The sequence below is a fragment of the Lampris incognitus genome, chromosome 1 (assembly GCF_029633865.1).
Source record: "Lampris incognitus isolate fLamInc1 chromosome 1, fLamInc1.hap2, whole genome shotgun sequence".
Taxonomy (NCBI): domain Eukaryota; kingdom Metazoa; phylum Chordata; class Actinopteri; order Lampriformes; family Lampridae; genus Lampris; species Lampris incognitus.
This window is the reverse complement of record NC_079211.1, coordinates 142,665,136-142,680,492: the sequence shown is the minus strand read 5'-3', so window position 1 is coordinate 142,680,492 and position 15,357 is coordinate 142,665,136. Positions and strand designations below refer to the sequence as shown.

General features: G+C 45.3%; 1 protein-coding gene across 1 annotated transcript in view; it reads left to right on the top strand.

Moving 5' to 3' along the window:
- The window catches only part of bin3 (bridging integrator 3), a 40,538-nt gene that overhangs the window by 17,976 nt on the left and 7,205 nt on the right, over positions 1-15,357 (top strand). Inside the window, exons 4-6 of the mRNA XM_056287149.1 lie at positions 4,390-4,451; positions 6,464-6,600; positions 12,230-12,270. Coding sequence (XP_056143124.1) covers positions 4,390-4,451; positions 6,464-6,600; positions 12,230-12,270 — 240 coding nt within the window. The remainder of the gene's footprint in view (positions 1-4,389; positions 4,452-6,463; positions 6,601-12,229; positions 12,271-15,357) is intronic.

Here is a 15,357-nt window from a genome sequence, read left to right as displayed (position 1 = left end):
ATATTTGTTGTACATCCTCCCTTGCACGAAATAATTTTGCCACAGGCGTTGCACTGTGCCAACCCTCGACTGCCGCTTGCTCTGGTCCATGACGGCGCACATTTAACTTGCTGAAGCGGAAACTACGGAAATTGCACGCTGCCATCACGGACACAACTAACTAGCGCTAGTGAAATGTAATGAGGAACCGATAGGCAGAATTGAAATTTGAATTTCTTAAGGATTCCTTTGGAATCGGAATTTTGGAACCGGTTCAAAAATCTCGGTTCTCGATGCCCAACCCTACTACTGACAACCTCAACTCCATGGTATGAACTATTTCAGCTCATTTGTAAATTGGTATTTTAGTTTCAGTATATGGTAAGCTTGTTGCTTTCAGCAAAAATTGCTTCTGAAGTTTTGATTTTAAAACTTGTCACGTGTGTTCGAAAACATGTTTACCAGTGCCAACATTCTAATTCAGTAAACACGTCTCAAACTGCAGGTATTTCACTGGAGGAACAATATGAGTGTTCATATAATAAGTGCATAGACGGACAAAAACGTCACTGCAGAGAGCTTAAATGCACTTTTGAGGGTTTAGGAACTAAAGGGTTGGTCAGTTTCAATGCAGATTTGACATGGCAATGGATGGAGTTAAACATTTAGAAGGGTATATGTGATGCCATTGCTATTTTAGGTTCAAAAAATCAGTTGCAGTATTATTAACTTGTAAGCAGTGATCTCCCCATGCAATCTAAAAAAATATCCATTTATCAGTAATGACTTATTTTTTTAACCCCCCCCCCCTTTTTTTTTTCTCCCAATTTTATCTGGCCAATTACCCCACTCTCTCGAGCCGTCCCGGTTGCTGCTCCGCCCCCTCTGCCGATCCAGGAAGGGCTTCAGACTACCACATGCCTCCTCCGATACATGTGGAGTCACCAGCCGCTTCTTTTCCCCTGACTGTGAGTTTGGCCAGGGGGACGTAGCACGTGGGAGGATCACACTATTCCCCCCAGCCCCCCCCCCCAAACAGGCGCTCTGACCAACCAGAAGAGGTGCTAGTGCAGCAAACGGGACACATACCCACATCCGGCTTCCCACCTGCAGATACAGCCACTTTGAACTGGCAATCCCCATGTTGGTAGGCAACGGAATAGACCGCCACGCTACCCAGACGCCCCACGGAAATTACATTTTGAGCAGCCTTTCTTTTGATCTGCAGGGATTTGGATCCAAAAGTCATGGAAACATTACGTACACACAAAGCATGCGTCGTATATGTGATATTGTGAGATTAAAAAGTCTTTGGTCAGTTTCAGTAGCTTTGTGTTAATTTAATGCACCCTTGTCCCCCGTTTTATTTCAGCAGTGGGTCAACAACAACTAAATTAGTAGGCCTAAATGAATGAATAAATGTATGTGTGTACGTCAATTGCGATCACAGATGTATCTCAATATTGTTTAGCCATTATTTGACATGGTTTTACTACCCAGCACATTCCAGTTCCTCAGTTTAGAAACCTGGTATCGTGTCAAATTTAAGAAAAGATTGAAGGAAAATGGTATGTGTGGCCAAGTGTTTTATGGTGGGAATGCACCTTATGACATTCAGAAATAGAAACTGCTATGGCCATCATGACAGATGTGCAAGATTAGACACATTGTTGTTGCTAATATGGAGCAGTCGTGGGTGAGTGTTCTGGTCGCGGCACTAGCGCCTCCTTTGGTCGGTCGGGGCGCCTGTTCGGGGGGGGGGGACTAGGGGGGAATAGCGTGATCCTCCAATGCGCTACGTCCCCCTGGTGAAACTCCTCACTGTCAGGTGAAAAGAAGCAGCTGGCGACTCCACTTGTATCGGAGGAGGCATGTGGTAGTCTGCAGCCCTCCCCGGATTGGCAGAGGGGGTGGAGCAGTGACCGGGACGGCTTGAAAGAGTGGGATAATTGGCCGGGTACAATTGGAGAGAAAAAGCAGGGGGAGGGGGGTCCTCATGTGCTCACATAATATAAGATGATAGTGCAAATCTCAACATATGCCAGCAGCAAGAAATTAGATTTGAATGCTGTGAAAATGGGGAAAAAATGGCAGGTGTGAAGCAAAAATGTTGACGTCATGTATATTCTGACATTTTTATTCCACACCTGTTTCATCAGGTGGTATCCAGTACTGCTTCATTAGACTACATGTGCATATAATGTATGTTGCCTTTGATTGTACTTTATGCATTTCTGCATTGTAGTAGCATGGGAGTTTGTGTTTTCATGAAACTGGGATTTGTGCAGCACTAGAACCCCATTTAGTTTGCTAGAACGCATGTCGTTTGTAATTCTCTTTTGTTACTTCATCCCAAGTGTGTTTGAGCTAAATGTCTGACTCGTCAAGGATGTGTGCATTCATGACACAAAATATTTAAATTCTGCATTGCAACCATCAGCCTGTGGTAGCCACCCTTTTGACAGTTTGTTCGGTCAAGTGTGTTTCCGTCCTTAGGTGTGCAGAGCTGGACAGGACTGACTTGCGGAGTATCTGGGGGAAAATAAAAGCAAAACTTATTTTGGTTGGCTTGAGTTTTGTTTGTTTATTCGTTTGTTTAGTGATCGCAATCTGATAAAAGTCTTTTCCCGCCCAGTAAGAGGGTTGTTTTAGAATTGATGAAATTGAATTCAGATGCTGCTGGAAAATAACGACTTGAACACCAACCTAAAAAGCCCCTTTTCCACTACATGGCTCAACTCGGCTCAACTCGCTTCTGTGTCGTTTTCCGTTACCGTAACAGTACCCCCTCAGTGTAGCTGGTCGTCACAGCGACGCCTGGTTTTCAATTTCAAAATGTACTTTTAAGATAACTCCACTTCGACCGCTTCGGTATTTAAAAATGCCAGGTGCGGGTGGCGAATTTCCGAAATGCAGGGCGGCAGGGGAAAGCCCATTAATATTCATAAACAAAGCGCTGCCTGATTGGCCGGTGAGTGGCAGGGGAATTCGCTGCAGGGTGATATCCCATGCGCGCATTGATAAAACAGTGACGCATTTCTCTGACCAATCAGAGGTCTGCATTGATTTTGGTACCCGCTCCAGTTGTTTTGGAACCTCGACAGAGGTGGTACCAGAAAAGTGGGAACGGTTACCAAAATGCTGGTATTTTGCAGTAATGGAAAACAAAAAAAGGACAAGTCGAGTTGAGCTGGTACCATGTAGTGGAAAAGGGGCATTATTAACTGAATTTTATTGTCGACATGACTACATCCTGGCCTTACCCCACTTAGCATAAGCAGTCAAACCACTCCTTGCCCCATAATGGTTATCCTGAATGTCAGATAAGGAAATTGCATCACTGCATGTCTCAGGTTTCAAATTACACCAAAGTTTCAGGCATTATAGTACATCAGTACTATGGGTTCATGGTTGCCCCAAGTAGCCTGCCTACTTCAGAGGAAACTCTTCTTCTGAGTCTCGAGGACACCAGCCATAAAACCTCTGTCACATGTATCTCATCAGCTTTTAAGCCGCCACTTCTCTTTGTAAACCGGGCCAGCCACTGTCAGAGCTGCAGAAGACCAGCCATATTCATACACAGCATGATTTCTCCTGTGATATGTCGTTTGTGATTTGCAATTTGCAAATCAAACTTTGAATTGTTTTACCCTTGTTTCTGCATTACGTGGCTTAAGTGGTCATTTTGCCCCCTGTGGACACCTAATCCGATCCCACCGTTTGATTCTCCTTCGTTGGCATACTGGCTATAATTGAGGATGGTAACGGAACCCCTCCATTTTCCCTTTTTTCCATCAAACCCTTCCAAGTGATGTGACAGCAGTCTCTGGGGAGTTTCTAAACAGCCCCTCGTTTGCTTTAATTGATATAATGAATGCCGCACATTTTCGGTCTCCGTAGTCTGGTAATTGCCTTTTTTAACACCCATCATTGGTTATGTACAGAGGGATGATTGACGACATTAATGCGTCTAAGCACAAATGCAGCTGACAGTAACAAGTAGAGTTCCATGTCCTTAATTTCTTAATTAGCTGAAGGATGTCATGATAATGTTGTATGGAATCAATGAAATGTGCTATCTATTGCCCAGACATGTTTGCTTTTTCCTGCCCTTTGCCTTTTGTAGGTGTGTGTGTCTGCGAGTGTGTGTGTAGATTGGTTTCTTTGTCCATTCCAATAAGTCTTGAGTGAACGGTTTCGATGTAAGTGTTGTGATCTCCGTACTGGACCCATTTTCTGTCTCTTTGTCTCCGACAGGTAGACTCAAATGGCACTCTTAACTAGAACCATTGTTTCCTGTACCGGATGCAGCCCATATGTGTTACCGTTGCTGCCGTTCATCATCGTGTTTTCCTTCTACATGACACAACCAGGGCCCGACTAATAATCATTCTCCCCTTTGTCTCACAGGCTGGAGGATCAGACAAAGAAACTTCATAAGGACATGAAGAAAAGCACCGAGGCTGATATAGGTGTGTTCCTCCACCAACCTGTGCATTACCTCCTGGTGTGCGATTGATCTCCACTTTTTCAATTCAACTGTAACACATGACAGCATACTTGATGTTGCCTGGCAGGTTCTTCAAGGCTATCTTTAAAGTGTGAGATAGTCTAGACATTTTTTTTTCCTACTTGGGCCTTATTTCATTTCATGCATGGTGCAGAGATATGACTTGATTTGTCTACCCGCTTCGTTTCTTTTTGTGTACTTGCCTGACATAAAGGAATGACTTGTTTTTTGTGTCGGGATTATTTTTCAGTGATGGAAAAGGGGGTATTTGGGAAGAGCAGGCGACTTAGCCCCCGGTAGGAAGATGCATGTGGGGGGTGGAGGAGAGGGGACGGATGGAAGCTTTGGGTGCAGTGCTTCTTCATTTCCTCTCCTTTGTGCTGTGGAATATGGACGTCTGCCTCATCAAAGTAACAGAGCTGTCAGGACCTCATTATAGTTAATGGATTCCATCTGTTGCACAGGTCCTCCTCTCTCCACCAACTGCCACCAAACAAAGGAGTGGACCCACTTAACATGTCAGCACTGCACACACAACACAGCTTCCCATATCAACCATCATTTATCAAGTCGAGGGTAGCGATATGCAGGACTTTATTAAACTCACTGACAATTAGCTAGTGAATGGAAACATTTTTACCCGCTGCTCTTGCTCACAATTTCATTTAGACGCGGTAGGAAGCGGCGCGGATCACCATCTTTCTGCTCCGGGAATGTGTGTCGACTAGTACACGGTTACAGGAGATTCGAGTTGTAGTTTTTCACACCGGTAACACAAATGTTAAAATTGTCACACTTGGTTCACGGTTTTTTTTATTTCGGTGATCATTAAAGCAACGTTTGTTGTACAGGTATGTCAGGTAAGGTCAAATCAAACCAATTGTTACTTGTCAAATGCAGAGGCCCAACCCTTGGGTGATTGATTGGTTGAAAATGGGTCTCGGGAGAATCCCAAGGGGGTGTGAATGAAACCGAGGACTAAGCAGGATCTCAATGGCGCCCACTTTCCCTGAATCCTCTTGTGTCAGCCTCTCTCTCCTCAGTGCAGCTCATTTATTTGGACAGGGAAGCTATAATCTGATATGTGCTCTGTGCCTAAGACAAAGTGGCATGAGTGCAGATTAACAGTAATTGGTGCTGTCAGTGTAGAAACATTTGCACAGATTTCCCATGCTCTGGTGAATATTCATCACAACAGCCAGCCCCGCCACCCCCTCGAATTCCTACAATAGAGGCAGCGCTGTGCTTGGGCTTCTTACTTCTTTGACAAAAGCTGACTTTTTAACCTCTCCCAATCTCAACGACGTCTTACATTTTAAACCTGGCTACTAAGTCAAGTGCCCGTTACCTTGATCTTGTCCTCTTGTCCCACTGGTTCAAAAAGCTAGCACGTCATAGTATTGTGAAGTACTGCAGAAGTGTTAAAGTGTTTGCCCCCTGCATATAATTTCATTCAGACATAGGCTACGCAGCATTTCTGGCCAAAGAACTTCCTTGACCTTTTTTTTTTTTGACGTACCATGGCTTTAATAGTATCTTTAATAGTATCCCTCCGGTAGGCGCTACAGAGTACTGTACACCAAAATAGCCAGATATAAAACCAGTTTCTTTCCGCAGGCTGTCATTCAAATGAACGCTTAACATTGTCAAATAAATCCAGCCATTTTGTATATACTGTACTGTACATGGTATGTATACTGGTATGCTCTGTCGTACCTCAGGCATGTATGTAAGTAACCTGCTAACATCTATTTCAGCATCTCTGATCTATTCTCTGCACCGTTGCACTTTATTAATTCACCTGTATATAGTCAGTGCTTGTGTATATATCTGAAGATTGTTGTGTTGTGATGTTGTTATTCTATGTTAAGTACACTGTGAGAGCCATGAAACCAGAGTCAAGTTCCATATGTGTGCAAACCTACATGGCCAATAAACTTGATTCCGATTCTGATCTTCCCACATGTTTCTCAGCCATGTCCAAGGCAGCAGTGAAGATCTCTGCAGACCTACTGAGTAACCCGCTTTGTGAGCAGGACCAGGCCTTTCTGGAGTCTATGACCGCTCTGGATACAGCAATGAGAAGGATGGACTCCTTCAACCAGGAAAAGGTCAGAATTACACTCACGCTCTCTGTGAGGCTTCCACTCTCTTGTGTGCTCACTCGCTCTTTTGCTCTCTTAGTCTTCTTTGCTTTTCAGGCTTCTCCCAAGGGTGTAGATTCAGTATCTGGGAGGACGTTTTTGTCTTCAAACATACAAAGCCGAAGGAACTTTAGTAGGGAATGTGTTTTCATTTTTGTCAATATTGAATATCCTGCGGAATAAAGTATCCCTACGCTTTTGTTCCTTCTCATGTGGTGTTTTAAAATATTGGTAGCATCGTCTTCTATAAGCCGCTTGTCATCAGGTGTGAAGAACGACACGTATGTGAATCACTGACGTCAGGTATAACCGGAAGGGGCTTCACTTAATGTGGAAATGCACCCCAAAAAAGGTTATTATCCCAGCTCCGTCTAGATTCGTCAACTTGATTGCATTTTAAATAGACCTGACTTCATGAGTGTTTGCCCCCCCCCCCAGTTAAATTGCTCCCTCCGAGTCTTTTGCCCCATATTGGTCCATTTGGCTACAAGGCTCATTTCTTACTTTAACAGCCGTTCTCATTGTTCTCTCACCTACCCCCGTTTGTTGTACAAGTACCTTGGACTGATTATCGAAAACAAATGAAATGCTCTCAACGGCGGTGGAATGATGTGATACATGGGAGGGGTAGGTCAGGCGATGTGAAAAATGTTAAACACAACTAAAGATGGTCAGCAGGAAGACTTGGCAGAGTTTCATTTCTGCCTGTTTGATTTTCTGCTGTAGTACTCACAGCCTACACACAATGAAGACAGATTTGTTTCACCTTGGTCACTGTGTGACCATTTAGCTTTTTGCAATCCTGTTTTGAGTTGACTATTTTCTAGATAGGATGACTCATAACCTCATGTCAGCTCATCCAAAATGGATTTTAAAGACTCATTAGATATTTGAATCATCGCTACACTTAAGTAGGAGGTGGGTTAATGACCCTTGCCCTCTCATAAAGTTGGAGACCGGTTGGGGCTGCAGACAGTATTTTTGGATTTTTTCCCCACCTTTTTCTCCCCAGTTGTAACCGGCCATTACCCTACTCTTCCGAGCTGTCCCAGTCACTGCTCCACCCCCTCTGCTGATCCGGGGAGGGCTGCAGACTACCACATGCCTCCTCCGATACATGTGGAGTCGCCAGCCGCTTCTTTTCACCTGACAGTGAGGAGTTTCACCAGGGGACGCAGCGTGTGAGAGGATCACGCTATTCTCCCCAGTCCCCCCCGAACAGGCGCCCCGACTGACCAGACTAGGACACACACCCACATCCGGCTTCCCACCCGCAGACACGGCCAATTGTGTATGTAGGGACGCCCAACCAAGCAGAAGTAACACGAGGATTCGATTCAGCGATCCCCGTGTTAGTAGGCAACGGAATACACTGCCATGCTACCCAGACGCCCCTGCAGACAGTAATTTATAGTTTTGTTTCGAAGTCTGGAGTCTGGGTGAGTCTAGATGAACCTCTTTACTGAGAGATGGAGCAAGACAAAAACCTCTGCAAATAGATGATGAGAGTTGAGCTTGAGGTGGAATAAAAGTTAGAGAGAATTAGGTATCGAAAATGATTCACTTGGAAACCAATGTAAAATGCCCAGAATGACTTTGTCTCATTTGGTAAATAGCCTGAGGCAATAACTGGTTCAGATCTACAGGTGCTCCCATCCATTCCACCTGATCTCCTCCACCTCTGCTCCGAGAAGATTTTCTTCTTTGACTCTTAAGGCCCCTTCTGATTATTTTCACTGCGCAATTCATTTTTATCCTAATCTTCTCCACAGGTAGTTGTAAAGTGAATCATAGTGCTACTGCGTGTTTGCGTCCTTAAGGCACTCCACTGTGAAGAACAGGCTTTCAAAGACGAAAATAAACAAGCTTGCACCGGCTGATATTTTTGCATGATTTCTTGGCACATTACTCCCTCTGTTTTCTGATCATGGCTTCTCACGTTTGTGGCTCAGTTAATGTTTGCCATGATTTTTAAATTTTGTTCTGTCACAAAGTGATTTCAAGATGACTTGTCTATAGCTCTTAACAAGGCGGGGGAAAAATATTGAAATGTGTGAGAGAGTGGGATCCGGTCTAAACAAAGTCTCTGCTTTTATTTGGATTAAGAGGAAGTGATGCTCCATTAGTGAGCTTCTCCGCCTCACTTTAACCATTGACGTCGCTGAAGGGAAACGGAACAAAAAAGAACCCCAGTAAAAATTAACCATTTGCCCATATTGTGGTGAGATGGCAGTTAGTATTTTTTTACTGAAATCTTATGTGCGAGACTTAAAATGCTGTGCATAATTAAAATGCATCTCTTTCCATCCTGCAGCCTGAACTCGCTGAGATGTTTTGAAAGGACCCATTTTTCTGTTTTCTAGCTATAAACATAACTGGAATATAATAATTGAATACAAACACTCTGAAGTTGGAAGATCAAAGAAGGTTGAATTCTGTCAATAAACGTTGTATCCAGATGAACTGATTCAACCTTCTTGGATTTTCTTACCTTGATTATTGAGCATGCATCAAGACATCTGAATTTGAACAGTATACAGTAAAATTTGAGTAAATTTCACTCCAAAAAGTCAGATTAACACCTTCGAGAGAAGGGGTGAGACATGAATAAATTTCATCTTCTTGATCTTGCTAAGTCTTTATGGATCTTGCGTTTAAAAATCCATTTTGCTTGTAGCCTGTGGGGGGAAAAAAAGTCTGGGGTAGGGTGAACACGTCTGAAGCAGCTATAACGGTGGGAAACATTCCTTCCTCCCTGCGTTCCTCCGCAATATAACGGAACAATCTTTCACACTGGTTGTGCTCACATCTCATCAAATTTTACAGGGGCCATTTTGAGTGACTAGACAAAGTTGAATGCGGGTTGGATTTGAGTTTGTGGGTTTGTGACCCGGGGTGCTTCTGTTCCAGGACTTGGCTTGGTTGACTGCCCAAGAGAACACTCCTGCCATTTTGACTGTTGTCACGATGGAGTAACCTCTACGTTCTCCTCCCTTCTTCAGTTTGTATAGAATATCATTTTCTTTTCTTTTTTTTTGTATTTTTTATCCACCATCCATAAAACTTTGAACTGGCGAAGATCCTTGACCACTTTCGCCGACCGCACTCTCTGAGGATCACATCACCGGCTCCAATTCAAAATCTCTCTCTCTCTCTCTCTGTCTCTGGCTTTCATTTCAAGTCCACAGTTTGATACAGGTTCTCGCAGGCCATGCGGCAGGTTATCTTGCATATCTTTTGAGCCTATCAGACCCTCATTTCACTAGCTAAATTCATAACCTTCACACCACAGCAGTTGAGTCTTCTCCAGCTGGACCTTACGTTTGACATTGAGAATCCCTTTCCGTCACATGCATCACCATGGTCATTTGGAAAGGAATCATAAAAATCTCAAGTGTAGCATGGTATTTTTTTTTTATCTCTTACAGGTGGTCTTCAGCTCACTAGCAAAAGGTGCGGGATGTCTATTGAGTAAGAATTGGAGGCAATGGCTGGCTCCGCAGCGTGTTATTCTATTTTCCTGCTTGGTTCTGTGGCTGGGCCGTTGGAGAGTGTTCCAGTTTGGATCCCAGTACACTTTCCCACTCGCAGATGATAATACAGTCACCAACTGTGCTGATGTGGTTGTGCTTTGACTTTGATTTATAGAGTGGATTTTTACAGGGACACCATACTTGATATGAGCTGAAACTTTTTCATCAGTTTCACCGTAACAGAACATTTTCAAATTGAGAATTTTATTCGGCTCTGGGCAGGGCTTCATGGCTTGGCTTCCAGTGAAGTGGCTGACAGTGGGCAGAATTCAAAACAGTGATTATGGGCACTTTTTAGTCTGTCCACTATCTGCAATATCACCTCAGGTTTCCTAGCTTCTTGGAGCCCTGCACAGCTCACCAGATTGCTATTCCAGCTCTCCCTTCAAGCTGACTGTTGATTCTGATGGCACCACCAACAAACTCCGTTGCTAAAGCAAAACAGACACAAAAGCATCCACCCTTTGCTCTCCTCAGTGTTGAGACAAGATAATCTGCCGCAGGGTCTACAAGTGAGAGAGCTAGCAGATAAAACGTGCAGCGATAATGAAGGCAGCAGTGGCCCAGGTCTGTGTGTTTATTTCTGGGGCTGAAGAGGGCGCGCAGCCCCGCCGGCACACTGCTGCCGAAGCCGAGCCCCAGTGTAGATGGCGGCAGAGCGGTAGAGGATGCGCCGTTTGGAGGGGTATTGATTTCCTCTGCGATCTGTGTGTATTTTTGGGAGGCCTGTGTGTCGGGATGGCCTCTGCCCCGTGACTCACTGATGGAGACTGCTGCTTGAGCGCCGGCCTCAGGCTTTCTTGGGCCTCCAAGGAATAGTGCTGCCCCCCCTCTCTGTGGGAAGGGGCAGAGGGTAGAGGGCACCAGCATGCTTAAGCAAATCTGCTGCTGTTGTTCTCGCCGTTCGCTGCATGCTCTCACCTTGGAAGCAGCAGCACCGCTTAAGTCAGGCAGGGGGGTGGTGGTGGTGTGAATATGTAAAACCGAGAAAATGTGAATTCCCATGTACTTGGTTGTTATTGGTTCTCTTGTTTTCCCTCAAACCACAATCAGCCATTTTATACTTGGAAATCTGCCTGTGTGAAGCAGCGAGTGTTGGTGTGTGTTCTCAGAGATGGTCAGGGCATTTACAAAGCACAGCTGCGATCCCACTGTCTTGTTGTTGTTCTGTGACTGACTGTTCTGCCAATCACCGGTGAACATATGATTAGTGGAGCTGCTCGCTGCTCACATGCAGTTGTCTCGCTGCTTTTAGCTCTCCATTGGTGTTCTCGGTATCACTCTCCATTTGAAATGCTCGCCAGCTTGTCTTCGGGTTCCGTCAAGCACCGAGATCGAAAAGTCCCTCACAATCTGCAATGTAAATGACACTGGGAACTTTATTAGTTGTGTGCCGACTTCCGTCGGGGAGACTCCGGTGCCGGGGCTGGAGGCCTCAAGACGAGATGTTCATTTACTTCCATTTAACTATACCCCCCCCCCTCCTCGCGCTCAGCCCCCCACCTCCCCCCACCCCGTGCTCACCGCCTCCCTGCCGGCTCCAGCAACCAGAAGGAGAATGACGGAAAAATATAAACTGTTATTGTTAAAATGTTTGTTTGCAAAGAACTTTCATCTTGTAAGGCAGCCCACCCTCCACAGGATTTGAAATCAGTGGGGTTTTGCTTTCATGTCCATCCCCTGACACTTCCATGCTTTTGTATCGCGAGCTCAATGAATATTCAGGGATTTCACCTCGGGGCTTGTGTACAATAAAAGAGTCAACGTCATGAAAGTTTATTTGCACGCCACCCCCCACCCTCCACCTCACCCACCTTCCCTCCCCTCCCTCTCTTTTTGTCTTCGGTGCTGTATGAACTATACGGCACTCGAGACAAGTTGTTTAGAGAGGTGGCTTTATCTCGCTGCTAATGAGAGACTTGTTCAAGCCATTTTCTTCAGCTTAAATCCTGATGTAGCTCATTTTGACAATGAAAAGAAATTCACAAAAGCATTTACCTTCATTTAAGAGAGAAAATGTTGTTTCTGTTTTGATACATTTCTGGTCATTTCCTCCCCGATAGGTCAACCAGATCCAGAAGACCGTGATCGACCCTCTGAAAAAGTAAGTGTCCATCTGTAATCTTCCCGGACCTCCTCCTTGGTAAAGCTAAGTTGCATTGCCGTGCTTTAAAAGTTTATTCATACCAGATCATTATCGAATTGTCACTATCAGTAGTTCTTAGCATTGTGTTCATCTCGGTACCAAGTGCATAAAGTTTTCAACATAACACAATAAAACGACTTGCAGAAACGCTGCACAACCACAGGTATTTAAAGTACAAGTAGCGGAAGGCACTTCATTACACTTTAGGGTTCTTTAGTGTATGTGACGTCACTATCTGAACTATGCACCCATCAACTCATCAAGGATTTTTAAGGAAATAGAATTTGAACCAGGTTTGTTCTGTGTGGTGAGAGAAAATGAAAGTTGGATGTTTCAGCTGCAGACCAGGTCCACAGGAAGGCCTGCAAATAAAGTACTGCAGATTGTAAAAGTGACCTAGGGAGAGAATGGGGCTGCTGTGGCGCGTCTGGAAGAAAGTTTATTTGCTTCTCCTTCCTCAGACTCGCCCCCATCTGAGCAGGCACTGAGTGCTATTCCATTCCTTAAGCCTGGGCCTTAACTCCCTCCCTCACTTTCTTCAGTACCCACGCACACAGAGGTTGTGAAGGGAGTGGCCAGGTCATCCCACTGCTCTTCCCAAATTCTAGTTAAGGCCTTGCTTCCTGTTCCTGACTCCTCCCCGGAGGCTGCCTTTTGGACGGGGGTGTGAGTGACAGATTTAACATTTACAATGTACAAAAGAGTGTGTTGCATCTGTTTGTGTTGAACTTTCCCCCCGCAAGCCTTTTTGGTGCTTTCTTTTGTATCTCACCAATCGGCCTCACCGATGTCCGTCCCTCCAGTTGAGTTTCAGAGGAGAGAAACTTGCCTGTGTGGCGTGAACAGTTTGAGTCAGTATCTGTGTGCATGTGCTGCTTTTCTTTTCTCCCTCGTGTCCTCTGGTGGCGGAGCAGTGACAGGATGGAATGGTTCTAATTTCCTCTTCCTGGTGGGCGGCAGGCGGACGTGTGGGAAGGCTCTCAATATGGCAAAGGGCCCAGCTTCCTGGGCCCAGGCCCATGGATTGGTTGGAGAAGAGAACTGTCTCAGGACAATGTACACACACACACACACACAAACACACACACACAGAACACTGGACAAACATACAGAGGGGTCTGTCTTAACAGGATGATACTTTAGGCCGTAAAATGTGGCATTTGCATGATCCTGAAATAGAGAGGGGGAATAAAGTACATAAATGGAAGCAAAGCTAAACTGACCTCTTCATTTACTTGTTTTGCTTTACTAAAGACACACTCGACTACTACAGTCATCAAATGATATTTCCGCCGAAAACTCAAGGCCATGAAAGCGGCTATACATTTAGGTTTCCATTAAGATTCCATTAGTGTGTGTCTAATGAATATTTGTCATTGTTTACTCGGTGTTAAAATGCTCTGCTGGCGATCTTGTGTCCCTGGGAAGACAATTAGAGCGACGCTGAAAAGGAGACTCTTAATGGAGTTGCTTGAATGGGCTGTGCATATCTGTGCGTTTGCTGTTGATGCTTTTGGAATTTCTCCTCAACACTCACCGTGATAGCACGCGCAATAAATGAAGAAAAAAGGGCAGAATCCCCCCACCCCCAGCGCACCCCTCTTTATTACAGCCATGAATCCCGTCCACTCGGTGGGGTCGCTGAATGACATCACTGTGTTTATGTGAAGGGAAGGGCAGTGCGTGGGCACGAGGCATTTGTTATCTGGGCCTCCCAACGTAACCCTTTCTGCTCCGTTGCTCTTTCGGGCGAGACAGAAGGCTGGCCTGTTTGGACACCTCTGCCCCAGGTTGAGCAGCGGCTGCACAAGCCAGCACCCCCACCCCCCACCCCCCTTCTCTCAATCACAGGAAGGCTCGGCCCCGGGAGCGGGCCGTGAACCCCAGGGGACAGCAGGCTTTAGCTTTGCTTCAGTCTTGGCTAATGCGAATGCATTTATAATTAATTTAATTAAAATTGTATATTGTTTAAATTATAAATTAGCAATGTTTGAATTGAATAGTGTCTTATTATTTATTTTGTTGGGGTTCTTTTTTTTAGCCATCTTTTTCATACATAGGCTACATCTTGTTAAGTCACCAGAGTGTTTTTTTTTTCTGTATTTTTCCCACCGATCTTATCTCTTCTGTCGTGCATCCTACTTGCGTGAGTCCTGCCGGTTTCGATCAAGAGAGACAAAGACGCAAGGCAGGTCGTGACAGAGCAAACCCTCCTCTTTTTTTTTTGTTTGCAAAGAGGTTCTGCCAGCACTTAACGTCCCACGTGCACGGTCTCCCATGGCCCTCCGCTGTCAAACCATTTAAACGAGAGATGCGTGCATATTACTCATCACTACAAAACTGTCATAGCGTTGCATAACCTCGTCTTGATATAAGACTCTGACACTTTTGAGGTGAGAATTTCCACATAAACAATGGCTTTGCCCATATTTTTAGTGGTTTGCTGTGTCTTTTTTGCAGAGTTATGTGATAGTGGTAGACAAGTGGGGCAGCCAGCCTCCCAGACTGAGGGTGTCTAGACCAGACTGGGGCTTGGCTACCGGGTCAGACTGGCCCGTCTGTGGATTGGCAGCTGCTCATAAACACTCTAGTCCAGATGTTATTTTCACCCGGCCTCTTCACCACACCCTGACCTGTCACATGGACAGTGGTGTGCCCTTGGCCTCTTGTGCTGTTTTCAGCCGGCGTAAGGCCTCAACCAGAAGAAACGGACCGCAAATGCAGACCTCTCTGGCTGACCGGTGGTTGTCCAGCCAAGGCCAGGGACATCGAGGGAAATGTCCAGCGCCTGGCCAGTTTTAGACCAAACTATCATTACTTGGTGCATGCAGTGGCCTTCAAGCAGGGCTACTGTCACAAATATTCCCATGTTAACCGGTGACAGCTGAGTCACTATGGATTCTGGTGATGTGGAATCCAGAGAGTCCTGGAAGTAGTGTCAAGACACCCCCCTATTCATGGAGACTTCCAAGAAAGCCTCGCCATATCAGCGAGAACGTGAATAGAAGTCTTCAGGGCCGAAAAAGCCGTGGCCCAGAATACCTC